The sequence below is a fragment of the Fringilla coelebs genome (assembly GCF_963513975.1).
Source record: "Fringilla coelebs genome assembly, chromosome: 3".
NCBI lineage: Eukaryota > Metazoa > Chordata > Aves > Passeriformes > Fringillidae > Fringilla > Fringilla coelebs.
This window is the reverse complement of record NC_140030.1, coordinates 109,151,241-109,165,628: the sequence shown is the minus strand read 5'-3', so window position 1 is coordinate 109,165,628 and position 14,388 is coordinate 109,151,241. Positions and strand designations below refer to the sequence as shown.

The 14,388-nt window shown below is 46.3% G+C and overlaps 1 protein-coding gene across 1 annotated transcript; it reads left to right on the top strand.

Annotated features, from left to right (window-relative positions):
• Positions 1-1,162: 1,162 nt before the first annotated feature.
• On the top strand, positions 1,163-12,457 carry CRNKL1 (crooked neck pre-mRNA splicing factor 1). The gene is made up of 14 exons (XM_084202715.1): positions 1,163-1,293; positions 1,496-1,648; positions 2,194-2,285; positions 2,380-2,538; positions 2,870-3,036; positions 3,495-3,673; positions 4,269-4,439; positions 5,578-5,769; positions 6,781-6,840; positions 7,910-7,990; positions 9,119-9,358; positions 10,623-10,724; positions 11,510-11,758; positions 12,221-12,457. Exons 1-14 carry the CDS (start codon positions 1,246-1,248, stop codon positions 12,386-12,388), a joined length of 2,061 nt encoding a protein of 686 aa, XP_084058841.1. The 5' UTR covers positions 1,163-1,245; the 3' UTR covers positions 12,389-12,457.
• The last annotated feature ends 1,931 nt before the right edge of the window (positions 12,458-14,388 follow it).

Genomic DNA, 14,388 nt, shown 5'->3' with positions numbered 1-14,388 from the left:
TTAGGCACCGCAATTCCCAACTAAAACAAAAAGCCAAAAGAAATGCAAATTGTCGCACCTTTTAAAGGCAGACAGAGTCACATACACTCCTACATCTTTCACAGACAAACAAGACATTCCAGCGCGGGTCCTGAAATTAACCTGAAGCGACACATCCTCTGCAAACACGCGTCAATTTTAAAAAAATGAAAATTAACACGAACTTTAAAGGGCCATTCACCGGCTGAAGTTCAGCGCAACAATATGACTTCAACTGAGGAAAACCGCTTGCCACATTTTCAGTCAACAGTTTGACTCAACGCAAAAAAAAAAAAAAAAAAAAAAAAAAAAAAAAAAAATCCGCATCTCCACCAGATCCCCTAGCCAGCAAAAGCAGCATTTTCACAGTAAAATGGTACCATTTTCGTAAGGAAATGAGCTGTTCCTACAGCAGCTCCTGCGCTCGTCCCGCGGAGCAGGATCCCAGAGGCAGCCAGCAGAACGAGCAGAGGAGGGCGCTCCCCTCCCGAACTCAGAGCAGCTCCCTCCCGCCTCCTCACACAAACACTCTCTTGAAGCATAACCAAGATTCCACGCAGGTTTTCTTGGTGTTTGTAGCCCAGAACGCGCACATACCTCGGGAGGGCTCTGAAGGACTATAAAAGACTGCGGACGGGCGGCTCTTAAGGGGCACCCCCGGCGGCGCGGGGCGGGGCCAGACCAGGCCGGGGCGGGGCCAGGGGCGGTACCGCGGGGTAGGGCGGGGTCTGGACACCGGGGTCTGCACCGGGGGTTTGGACACCGGGGGCTGGACAGCGGGGCTGGACACCGGGGGCCGGACACGGGAGCTGGACAGCGGGGCTGTCCATGGACACCCCCGAGGCGCCCTCACGGACCCCCGGCCGCGAGCGACCCCCTCAGGCAGGCGGGCCACGCCCCCGCACGCGGACAGACCCGCACCGCCGAGCCGCCAGGGGGCGCCCCGCGGAGCGCGCCCGCCGCGCGGGCACAGCGCCGGGCACTCACCCGCCCTGTCCCCGGCCACAGAGCGTCCCAAGGACGGAAAAGACCGGACGGATGGAACAGACGATCCCACGGACGAGACAGGCCGAACAGGCGGCCCCACGGACGGAACGGACAGTCCCGCCGCCGCCGCCGCCACCGCCGCGCGGGGACGCGTCGCCGTTACCGCGGCAACGACGCTCGGGCGGTGCTGCGTGAGGTCGGGGGCGCCGGGGCGGGGCCTGCGCACACAGCGGCGGCAAGATGGCGTCCACGGCGGCTGGGAAGCAGCGCATCCCCAAAGTGGCCAAGGTGGGCGGCGGGGAGGGCGGCGGCGACCCCCCGGGACCCCCCGGGACCCCTCGATCCCCGCTCGCCCCGGGCCGTCGCGTCCCGGCGGGCTCCGGCGCCGCCCGCAGCGGGCACCGTGCGTAGCGAGGCGCCGGAGGAAATTGATGGTCTCGGTGTTGCGTTAAGAAACGTGAGCCGAGCCCCCCTTGTCTCTGCCTTGCAGGTGAAAAACAAAGCACCCGCCGAAGTTCAGATCACAGCGGAGCAGCTTCTGAGAGAGGCGAAGGAGAGGGAACTCGAGCTTCTCCCACCGCCTCCGCAGCAGAAGATCACAGATGTTGAAGAGCTAAATGACTATAAACTCCGGAAGAGGAAGGTACAGTAAAAAAACAAACGAACTGGTTTAATCTCGACGCTCACATTAGGCACTACAATTCCACTGTTTTTAACTTAAACAAGTTGTAGTCCCTGTTCCTTGTGGACTTTCCAGGTAGACACGAATTCTTTAAAACCCCTTTTTCATGCTACTTCAGCAGGGCCTGCAATTTACAAATGTGTTGTTCGACAAAATCTGGTAGCAGGCAACATCTCCCCCCCGTGCCTGTGTCCAGAACACTGAAAGGGTAATTACTTGCACAATTAATAAGTGTTTTCTTAATTACCAGCAGTATCTGGCTAGCACTATAAAAACATGAACAAGTAAATAACATTACAGCAATGCTGAGTTATAAATATTCTTTTGAAATGCTTTGCTCGTGCGGATTTACCCATGGTTTTACTTGGCTTGTTGCTTTGAAAATGCCTAAGCAAATCAAGCATATTCCTAATGGTTATTATAATGGTTATATATCATAAGCTATTTTTGATGTGAATGCAGTCTGCGGAAGGATTTCTGACTTCCAGATGTAACTTTCTCCTCAGACTTTTGAAGATAACATAAGAAAGAACAGGACAGTTATCAGTAACTGGATAAAGTACGCACAATGGGAGGAAAGCCTGAAGGAAATCCAGAGGTAACGATGATGCAGGCATCTCTTACAACCTTTTTTAGACACACACCAAAGCCCGGGAGGCACATTTTACCTGCCCTGTGCTCGTGTTTTCCAGAGCCCGTTCCATTTACGAGCGTGCCTTGGACGTGGACTACAGGAACGTCACCCTCTGGCTGAAATATGCCGAGATGGAGATGAAGAACCGCCAGGTCAACCACGCCCGGAACATCTGGGACCGGGCCATCACCACCCTGCCCAGGGTGAACCAGTTCTGGTATGGCGGCTGAGATCTTCTGCTAACCCCAAAGACCCTCCTGGGGTTAAGCAGATTATCCTGCTTCCCCAAGTCTTCAGGCTAGTCTGGAAAAAAATGGAGGAAGGCTGAAGTTTTGGAAAGGTTTTGTACTTTTTAAGTGGCAAGAGCCTTGGGAGAGAAGGATTTTTGTGTGCCTGGACGCTGCCTGTTGCTGCTGTGCTTACAGGCATTTCTGGGGTGGGAGGAAATAGGTGAGGGGAGCTCAGGGATGCTCTTGGGAGGCACTCCAGAAATCCCTGAGTGGACGTGCTCACCACATGATTGCAGAAGCTCCATCTCCTTTGCCCAGGTACAAGTACACGTACATGGAGGAGATGCTGGGGAACGTCGCTGGCTCGCGCCAGGTCTTTGAACGGTGGATGGAGTGGCAGCCAGAGGAGCAAGCCTGGCATTCCTACATCAACTTCGAGCTCAGATACAAGGAGGTGGACAGAGCACGAAGCATTTACGAGAGATATATCCTTTGCAGAGCCTTGTGTCTCCTGCCTGGGTCAAGATCTCCATTTTTTATTTCCTTCCCAAGTGTTCCATGTCCAGTAGCGTCGCTGTACTTCTTTTTGCTGCGGTGTGCTGGGAATGAGCCACCACCCTGGGAGCCAGCAGGAGGTGTTAAAAGCATGTTTAGGGAAAGCCTCCAGATGCAGAGCAGTGGCTGTGGGTCCTGCCACAACTGCACTGCTCGTGCAGTTTTCATACAGTTTGTTTCGGGTTTCTCCTCAGATTTTCCCTGACCCTTATCCCTTTCTAAGTTCACAGTAAGGCACAAAACCTTTCGCATGCTTATGCCTGTCAGTGTCTTCTTCCCAGCTGCACTTACTGTTCCCCACGTGTGCCATGCTGGGAGATGTCCCTGGGAAGAGCCCAGCTGGGGATGTGCCACTCAGGCAGTGCTGTTTCTTTAACAAGAGCTGTACTTGTCCTGGTTCACCCCGAGGTGAAGAACTGGATCAAGTACGCGCGCTTCGAGGAGAAGCACAGCTACTTTGCCCACGCCAGGAAGGTGTACGAGAGGGCAGTGGAGTTCTTCGGGGAGGAGCACATGGATGAGCACTTGTACGTGGCCTTTGCCAAGTTTGAGGAGAACCAGAAAGAGGTAAGATCTTCATCTGAGTTGTGCCAGTGTTTCTCCTTGAGTATCAAAGCTGAAGGCATTTAATCTTCATGGCAATACTTGCAGTTCCCAGCACCCTGTGACTGCAGTCTGAGTTAGGGGGACAGTTTTTTGCTCACCTCTAGTTGGCTTTTGGTGACATCAATAGGATGTGCTCTAAGGGGGATCTGCCAAGCCCAAGACCAAGAGCATCGGCTCAAACCTATGTCCTCAGATTGGAGAGGTTCTGAGAGGTTATGGGCCTGCATGATAGAAAACTGGATTGGTCCAGATGTTTTTCACAGTCTCTAAGGTTCCCAGGCTGTTGTGATATTGAAGACATTCTGTGAACCCCAAACCACAACCTCTTAAATTGGTTTAAATATTCTAAACCTGTAAATTAATAAGAGATGATGGGGGCTGACATTTTCGGGTTTATTTTTTTCCCCTCAAAGTCCTGTTCTAAAACAGTTGCTTACGTTGGAACGTCCCACAGTTCTATATTCTATTAAATATTGCCAAAAGATCATTGAAAAACTGTCAGGGAGGACAGAAACTGCTTTGTAAATATTTTTCAAATTATATGTAATATTTTCAGTTTGAAAGAGTGAGGGTCATCTACAAGTATGCCTTGGATAGAATTCCAAAGCAGGATGCCCAGAATCTCTTCAAGAATTACACCATCTTTGAGAAGAAGTTTGGAGACAGGAGGGGAATCGAGGACATCATTGTCAGCAAGAGGAGATTCCAGTATGAGGAGGAGGTGAAGGTATGTGGGACAGGTACCCTCCAGGCTCACCGTACAGCCAGCTGGTGCTTAAGGGACACAAGTATTTTGTGATATCAAGGCTGATGAGTTTCAAGTTACCCTTGAAAGTCAGTCCAGAAAAAACACCAAGGGAATGTTGAGCCAGAATTCCATCCCTGGGGAAGAGAATGATATCTGCATTCACTGCTTTTTTTGTTTCTGCTTTCTAATCTAGATTGTGCAGGTGAGGGTTATGGATTGAACTCAAGGCTCGGTACCCTTAAGGGTAATGCAGTTTAGGTTGTAGTTACTACTTAAATTAGGGAATATCCATTACAGAACACCTCACCTGTGCATAAATACCTTTTTGTGAGAAAACACCTGTGCCACAGCTGTTAAAAACAGGAACAGACTTGTGGTACTAAAGTGATTTTAGCATTTATTATAATGAAAAGAAAGGCCTAAAGTATGGGGGCTTGTTGGCTGAGCAGAGGCATTCCCATCAAGGATCTGCAGCACCAGCACTGGGGCTTCTTCTGCAGCGATGTCCCTGAGGTTCCAGGTGGAGCAGCACTGATTTCCTGGGTCAGATGGCCCTTTTTATCCTGTTTTCTGTCCCTTTGGATTGGCTTCTTTTTGGATCCTTCATTTGCATGAGGGTTTTAGGCACTTGATTGGCCCATTACAGTTCTGTCCAGGTTTGCTCGTTTTGCTTGGGGAGTGGTGCACTTTACTTAGGTGCAATATGGTATGTTGAGTACCATAATTCTTATAACTTTTACAATAACCAAACTAACAGTACATGCTTAATAATTATCAACTATTTTACAACAGTTTCTAACCTATTTTTATCACACCTGTCTGCTGTTCAGTCCACACTGTGCATTTCATCACTCCTCCTCCCTTCTCACAATTGGATTGCCTTCATTGAGACAATGCTGAGGGCAAAATAACAACAAAATTTAAAGCAAAGCCACTTATAACGCAAAAGCTCTACCACCAGCATCCCCAAGACTGACAGTTTTTGTTAATATTCCAGTGATCCGTTTTAAAGGGGAAATTTAAAGGGGAATTTACTTACCTGAGTAAAGGATGAGGCTCTGTTTGTTGTAGTGACTGCAGTTTGTTTGCTGTTGCCCCTGTCCCCTGCCTCTGGAAGGCAAACCCCCACAACTACGACGCGTGGTTCGATTACCTGCGGCTGGTGGAGAGCGACACGGACGCCGAGACCGTGCGGGAGGTGTACGAGAGAGCCATTGCCAACGTGCCCCCCATCCAGGAGAAACGCCACTGGAAGAGGTACATCTACCTCTGGATTAACTATGCACTCTATGAGGAGCTGGAGGCAAAGGCAAGTAGTGACAATTCGGGGTTTCCCTTTCCTTATAGGAAATAGGTGCTGATATTTTAATAGGAAAACCAAGAGCTAGTAGGAAAACCAAGAGCTAAGTATTCTCTGTGTTACTAGTTTTGTGTAACATGTTGCAGGATTTACTACTTAAATACAGAGAGTTTTTCCCGTTCCAGTTTTCCCTTCTGTGCATAAGGGAGGGAAAAAAACCAAACTTGTTTTACCCCAGTGTCGCTATAGGACATGAAATAAAATGATGTGGACACACAGCTCTCCAAGCTAAAAAAGAGGCAGTTTAATTTCTGACTCCAACATTTATAGATTTCCAAAAGTGACTGTGGATTGGAGGATGACAGTGCCACCTCTCCAATGACACTGGACAAACCAACAGTCCATCAAATTTCTCCTCCATAAAAGAATGCAAAACAATAAGTTTTTTACATAAAGTGCATGAGAAAATTAATTACAAGAATATAAACATCAGAAGGCTTAGAAAAACTTAAGAAAACAGGGTGACACCCCAAGTCATTCAGAAACACACTGATAACAAAAGCAAGAGTGGGGATTTCTGGTGGCTGAACTGCCCATGGCAGACTGTTACCTGAACTTGTGAAATAGTTTTATAGTTAACAAAAACTGTTTGTGAAGCAGCCACGTTGTTGATATTGTGACCTTAGAGGCTGTGCAAGTATTTATTGGAACATTAGAACTGCTCTGAGTACAGAAAACCTGTTCAGTGTCTGTTAAAGAAAAAGCCTTATTTTTCCTCCCACAACCGGGAGGGACACTCCTTGTTTTATTGCTTCCTAGCACTGAACCTTGCTTGAAAAGGTGAGTCTTGTTGATTCAGAAGCTACCACCTTTGAATTGTGCACACTAAGTAGATAAGCATTGCTGATTCTAACCAGCTTGACTTAGATACTGTTCTGCAATTTTGCAGTCACTGCAAGATTCAAATTTAGCATGATCTCAGCATTAACAAAGTATTTTACATGCTGCCTGTTCTTACAGGATGCAGAGAGAACCAGACAGGTGTACCAGGCATGCCTTGAGCTCCTGCCCCACAAGAAGGTATGGCTCCTCCATCAGTCTGGCTTGAGTTTTGGGTTTAAATGCCCTAGATAAGATCCTTTAGTTCTCTTACCCTGCTACATTCAGGGGTGTAAGTAGCTCCACACGGCTGCTAGTGGGTTCATGAAGACTTTGCTTAAAACTTCAAGTATTCCTTCCAGTTTCTCAAGACATCCATCCTCCAAAATGGTTTTCAAGCTAGAGTGGAAGATGTCTGTAATTTGCATCACAGAGGGAAACTGCAGGGCGAGCACTGGTGTCAGGATGCCCACACACACATGAGACACAAGGGTTTTTTCCAGTATTTTGCAAATTACTAAGTAGTTGCTAAGTAGACCTTAAAAAGATAACATTACATGTGGGGAAGACCACTTAGATTTTGCTTGCTTGCATTCCTTCTTGGGCAGGATCCTTTGTAGCTGCTCACAGCCCAGTCTCTTACAGGGCACTTGGGGCTCTGCTTAACTGGGTTAACGCCTTTTACAGCATCCAGTGGCCTCCATGGTCACCAGCCCTGAGGCAGCTGCGTCTGACAAAACAGCTTTCAGGTCTGTCTTCCCCATTACAATCGGTCTTCAAGGCTGATTGATTGGGGTTTTCTGGGTTCTCTTTTGGCTTTTGAATTTAACTAAAATATCCTGTGGCCAAACCCTTAAAACTGCATTGCCTTGGAATGTCAGAAAATCCTTGTTCATGTTCTTTTTCTAGTTTGTCATTTATGGTGTCATTTGAGTGTCAGATTAATCTCTAGTTATTAAGAGCTGATTAGCTATTAATTGATTCAGCAATACCTTATGTTTTGCCAGTTGATGATTGGTTTAAACTATTTTTTTCAGTTTAGAAGACTTCTGTCATTTTTGCTTTCATCCCAATATATTGTCCTGTCGTAGAGGCTATTTTAGAAAATGAACCCTAAACCTTTCAGCAGGAAAACACTGAGATCAAATGAGATTAGCTGCAGTAACAGTCATATCTTGTATAGACAGAATGCTTTTTTTCTTTAAGCAACGTGTACAGTATTATATACTGACTTTTCAGCCTAAATAGCATTTTGTTCTTTTTCTTCCAGTTTACATTTGCTAAAATGTGGCTGCTGTATGCACAGTTTGAAATTCGCCAGAAAAACCTCCCACTTGCCAGAAGGGCTTTGGTAAGCTTTTGTCAGAGCCATAATTGACTTCACTAACTAATAGTAACACAGGAATGGCATTAAAAGATCTTAAATTGTCCTTTTTAAGTTGCTGATTTAATCCACTTAAAATAAAGCATCCAAGAAGTCTGCAGGGGCCAGCATTTACTGTCATGTATGATTTAAAAAGAAATGTGGCTTGTTCTGATGAATTAGCCCCGGGCAGAAACGACAAAGTGCTGCTCTGAATGCAGAGCAGCCACATCAGCTCAGTGCTCTTACAAGTTCTTAGCTGCTGCAGATGGCTTACAGTGATACTTGTTCTAACAACAGTGTTTTAAAAAGCGTTGTAGATGAATGGGAGGTTTGCCTCTAGGAAATAAGGACCTGCCAAACCGTGTGCCAGTCCCAGCTGCTGACAAAAGCAATCACAGGGACTTAAGGCAGGCTCAGGAGCTGCTGAGCAGGTTCACTCTGAGTGTCAGCACGAGGGGAAGAGCAGGGTGTGATGGGGCAGCGTCTTGTGAAATGAAAAACTCCCTTTCCTTTCAGTTCAGATATTCTTAGTAAGCTCAGAGATATCATCAGGCATTTTGAGAGAAAGCCAGTGTTGATAGCAGTTGAGGTGGTTTGACTTTCAAGAGCAAACTGATGGGGTTTACACCCAAACAGTGATGGAGGGCACATGGAGAAGAACTGAGCATATTCTGAAGTATCAGTGGCATCTGCAGAGCTGGAGGCCCATAACAGTGACCAAACTGATAATCCCAAGCAGTGGTTTCCTCCATTTTTCATAAATTCCAAGGTACTAAACATGTAGGAACATTGTGCAGGAGAACTGTGGTAAGGGAATTCCTTTGCTCTAGTAAACAATGCTTGTCTATAGAAGTGACTCCAAGGCCAAGCTCACTACAGCCTGTCTCAGGTATGCCCATTCTTAACTCTTGTTTTAAGAGTTTCCCAGACTAAGAATCCAGAATTGCCTCTCACAGCTTGGCTCAGGAGAGACAGTTTACTTCAGAGACTGAGGTGCATCAGAAAGAAAGTACAAGTTGTAGTTCAAACACTTAAAAAATCGGGTGGGGGTTTTATTTTCCTGCAAGATCACTAAGAGTTTTGTTTTTGTTTTTGTTTTTTAATGCGCTACAGGGGACATCCATAGGCAAATGTCCAAAAAACAAACTGTTTAAAGGTTACATTGAGCTGGAGTTACAGCTGCGTGAATTTGACCGTTGCCGAAAGTTGTATGAAAAATTCCTGGAGTTTGCTCCAGAAAACTGCACGTCCTGGATTAAGTTTGCTGAGCTGGAGACCATCCTCGGGGACATCGACCGAGCCCGGGCCATCTATGAGCTGGCTATCGGCCAGCCCCGGCTGGACATGCCCGAGGTGAGCAGGGAGGGCACTGAGTTTATGGTGTTTATTGTGCACTGTGGCTGATGAACGTGTTGTTAGGAAAATTAATCCACAAACACCAGAGGTTTATGTCCAAAAAGGAGACAGAGGAGTCCTTTTACTTTATTTGAATAAAGGGAGAGGCCATGGGGCATTCTCCTGGGATCTCTCAAATTCTTGGAGGACACAGCCTCCCTTTTTATCCCAGTTTCCCAGCCACATTTCCCTTCTCTCTTTCCCCCTTGGCTGAGGCACTTGGGAGGTACAGACTCCCCAGTACACCTGATACCAAATATTTCCCTCTAATGTATAACCCTCCCTTTTAATTTTCAATTCTTATGAAATTTAGGAGTTTTTCTTCCCCATTGTTTCTTTCATCTTTCAGTGTTGAATTTCGTTTATCAGCAAACCTAAAGTCTATATGTAAAAGCAAATATCTTTTTCCATTCATCAATCAGTGGAATCCTTCCCATTGTTTCTTTTATCTCCCAGTGCTAGTTTTGTCTACCAGCAGACCCACAGCTTGCTTGTAAAGACAAATCCAGTATTCCTCTCAATGTCAATAATCCATCAGATGAAACATGAAGTGAAAGCTCGGTTGATGGGCATCAGGTTTGGTGCTGCTCAGCTCTAATCTCAGGCTGTGCCACCAAACACCCTGATCCCTGAACCTTTTCTTGTGGTATTTTCAGAGTTCCCCATCGTTGGGGAGGAATGATTGGATCTGACTCCATGTTCTTAGAAGCCTCGTTTATTATTATATTATATTATATTATATTATATTATATTATATTATATTATATTATATTATATTATATTATATTATATTATATTATATTATATTATATTATATTATCTTTTTAAAATGCTATACTAAACTATACTAAAGAATAGAGAAAGGATACTTAGAGAAGGCTAAAAGATAATAATGAGTCTCGTGACTCTCTCTCCAGAGTCCGACACAGCCTGACCGTGATTGGTCATTAAGTTAAAACAATTTACATGAAACAATGACCAGTTGGCAAACAATGTCCAAACCACATTCCAGAGCAGCAAAATACAGGAAAAGCAAATCAGATAGTTATTATTTCCATTTTTCTCTGAGGCTTCTCAGCTTCCCAGGAGAAGAAATCCTGGCAAAGGGATTTTTCAGAAAATATGATGGTGACATTTCCTCAGGGAAATGTTACCTTTATCTGTTCTTTTCCCCTCCCATTGCACTGAGGAATGGACATGATGAGAGGCTTCTCTGTTGCAGGTGCTTTGGAAATCCTACATTGACTTTGAGATTGAGCAAGAGGAGTATGAGAAGACCAGGAACCTTTACCGTCGGTTGCTGCAGCGCACACAGCACGTCAAGGTGTGTGTGGGCACCCAGGACGCTGAGCCAGCCCTGCACTTGGCCAGTGGGCAGGGAAAGCCTGAGCTGCCTTGGCTCAGATCAGCCCAGGTTCAGGCTCTGAAGGGGGGAAGGAAGTTCCTGAATTCTGTACAACAGCAGGTCCATCTCAGGTGAAAGGAGCTTTTCCAAGCAGGCCTCTTTGCTGAGCAGCTTTGGTTGCTAAAACATTGCAAGGAAAACTGTGATTTTTCCAGTGTCGCTTGGTGCTGTCAGTGACAAAATTCACACAGATTTCTCATTACTTGAAACAGCCACAACAAATTGATCCACGTGTCACTCTTGAGCTGAGAATGACACAGGAACAGGTGGGAGGCAGTAGTGTAGACAGAGCAGGAGAAGGCTTGACTCAAGAGAACCACACGGTTTTATAGAGTGATATGATAGATTCTGTTTGATTGGCTAACTAACAAAAACACCTTTCTCATACACCATCCTTGAGGAGAACAGAAAGATGAAGTAGAAAAACACTACCTGCAGATTCTTCATACTTAACAAGTTACCACATCCTTACAACTCCCTAAAAGTTCTCACAAGCCCCATGGCATCCACACACATGCCTTACATGGATGCTGTGTCCTGCTGAAGTGGGGGGGATCTCACTCCTGTGAAAAAACCTGATTTTCTGGGCACCTGCTGCTTTGACCTTTGCTTTTTTCTTTGCTGCTATGTGGTTCTTAGCCTCTGCCCTGTGTGTGGTGGCACAGAGCAGAGGTGGAGCTGGGCTTTGTGTGCTGTGCCCGCAGGTGTGGATCAGCCTGGCGCAGTTTGAGCTGTCGGCGGGGCAGGGGGAGCGGCTGCAGCGCTGCCGGCAGATCTACGAGGAGGCCAACAAGGCCATGCGCAGCTGCGAGGAGAAGGAGGAGAGGGTCATGCTGCTCGAGTCCTGGAGGAGCTTCGAGGAGGAGTTTGGCACAGATGCCACTAAGGAGAGAATAGATAAACTGATGCCTGAGAAAATAAAGAAGAGGAGGAAGCTGCAGGCTGAAGATGGGGTAAGGAAAAATGATGGCAGTAGTGGATGTGAGCCTTCGGTGGCTTTGTGCCCATGTGCAAACGTGGGCTTTAATTTTCTATTGTTTCTCTAATGTTGCCGTGATTTTTTAAGATTTTCTAAGCCTTCTGATGTTTACATTCTTGTAACAAACTTTCTCACATGCTTTCTGTAAAGAACTTACTGTTTTGCATTCTTTTATGGAAGAAGAGAAATTTTATTAACTTTTGATTTGTCCAGTGTCATTGGAGTGGTGGCACTTTTGCCCTCCAATCCACTGTCACTTTTGGAAATCTATAGATGTTAGAGTCAGAAATTGCACTTTCCTTTTTTCACCTTGAGAACAGCCCGTTGTTTCGTGTCCTATAGTGACACTCTAATTTCTCTTTCTTGTTAGAAGCACCTCCTAATAGCCAATGTTAACATACAAATTAAACTCACTTTGTGGTATTTTTCTCTCTAGTCTGATGCTGGATGGGAGGAGTACTATGATTACATTTTCCCAGAAGACACTGCCAACCAGCCCAACCTCAAACTCCTGGCTATGGCAAAGCTCTGGAAGAAACAGCAGCAGGAGAGCGAAGCTGCAGCCATGGATCCTGACAAGGACATTGATGAAAGCCAGACTTAATGCCTTGCCTTTTCCCACCCCTTTCTTGGGCCATTGTACAGTATTTTCATTGGTGATAAATAAATGTATTTGGAGAGTTTTAGTATAACTGACTTGAGATGGATTTTGTGTGAAAGACAAGCACCATCTTGGGGAGGATTCCCTTTAACAGTCCTGCAGGTGTCCATCAGTTAAAGGAGAGGCTCTGGGAGCAGTGCAGGGCTCTGCAGCTGTCACCAGTGACAGCAGAACTGGGAGGACTGGGCAGTGGCTTCACTTTCTATTTGGACCCAGATGCTGCAGAGGGAGAGATCAGAAGAAGGAAAGCTGGGTTTTAGGGGGTTGATGTTTGGGTGACATCAACATAACACGCCCAAGGTGCAGCTTAGTTAAAACCAACACCAGTGAGTGCTGCTCTCCTCTGGGACTGTGCACAGCACCCTTAGGCTGAGCTCAAAACCTAAAGGTCCTCAAGAGGAGCCATTTTATTCATAAGAGGATTTTACATTTGGTTGGACTGATGGGCTTGGTGTCCAGCACGCCCCAAGTCCCAGAACTTGAATTATGGGAAGGTTTTGGAGACAAAGGATTGTGCTGCTCAGTCTTTAGAGAACAAACCTGGGTTTTCTTGCTGGGTGTTGTCACTGAGACTGTTGAGAAGAGTTTGCAGAGGTGTCTGTGGAGTTCTGATCTCAGAATGGGCATCAGCTTGCACAGAAAGACCAGAGGAGATTTTGGACAGCTTGGGGTATTTTAAAGCATCAGCCTCAATGCCAGTCTCTGGCCAGACAGAGGATCTTCTCCAAGATAAGGAAATCACCCTTTATACACACTTGTCTGCCCCATTTTAATCTTTCTTTCCCAGTTATGTAAATAGCACCAGACTAATATTCCCTGTGTACCACTGGTAAGCTGATTGGCTCGCTCCACTTTATCAGACACAAAAGCACTGCAGGGCTGGTTTGTAAATTGAGTTGGATTTTTTTTTTTACATCTGTGTTATTCTAGGCTCTTATGTAAATACTTGGAAAGCAATTTCTATATATACTCTGTTTGTTATGCAACTACTCTGCGCAGTGATGCCAAAGGGATTTAATTTTCTTATAGATGGTTTTTAGAAGAAGTGATCAAGCATTCTTTCTGTGGAAGGCTCAGGGAATCAGAATGTGAAAACCAATAATAAATGGCAGAAAAGAAGGGCAGCTAGAAAATTAAAAGGGGAGAAAAAATAAAGTGTTCCTGAGTTAAAGAACTGTTTAGGGGGGCTTTCACTGAAGGCCTGATTATTGCTCCAGTGTGAGTTGCCTTTGTTCTTTATGGAAATTATTGAATGATTCAATCCATATATCTGTGTTCCAGCCCTGTGTGTGTGCTATTGATGAAACATCTTAGAGCAGATGTTGTTGGGCTGGCCACTGCTAGCCGCTGCTGGGCGCTGCTCTACCAAAAACCTCTTGGAAACCCAAAAACTCCTTGACATAAAAATCGATTTTTAACTGAAACCGATTTAATTCTGCCATGAATTAATGCTGAAAAGAGAACACTGGGGGAAAAACGAAGGGTGGAGCTCTGAGTGCTGAGGCTGCTGTAGCAAAGCTCCTGGAGTCCCAGAGGGCTTTTCTGCCCATCTTACAGCCATCCCTAGGAAGCCCCTGGAGAAAGCCAGTCCTGACTCCAGCAGGCTCCTCTGACAGAAAGCTCCCTGGGTGCATCCCGAGCCCGCGGGATGCAGCTGGGTCGGGACATCCATGCTTCCTATCCCAGAACCTGGCTGCTGCTGAGGGACATGGCTGGGGGGCAGCTGGGCTGCTCCTGGGGCTGGCTCCAGGCTCCCCACATGAGCTTCAGGCTCAGTTCTGGGGCTTTGCTATGTATGGACAAGGAGATGATGAGGAGATGCTTCCACCAGGAGCTGAGCTTTGGCCAGCAGCTGATTTAGTTTAGCATCCTCGGTAGGGTTTGCACAGCTCTGGGAGCCCAAAGTCCAACACATTGTGACAGATGAATAACACAATGATTGA

Bases quoted from the DNA above. Each gene is read 5' to 3' on its own strand.
- CRNKL1 (XM_084202715.1), top strand. From the start codon at position 1,246: ATGGCGTCCACGGCGGCTGGGAAGCAGCGCATCCCCAAAGTGGCCAAG. The intron at 3,674-4,268 runs GTAAGATCTTCA...TAATATTTTCAG, and splicing joins TTGAGGAGAACCAGAAAGAG to TTTGAAAGAGTGAGGGTCAT. The intron at 4,440-5,577 runs GTATGTGGGACA...TGCCTCTGGAAG, and splicing joins AGTATGAGGAGGAGGTGAAG to GCAAACCCCCACAACTACGA.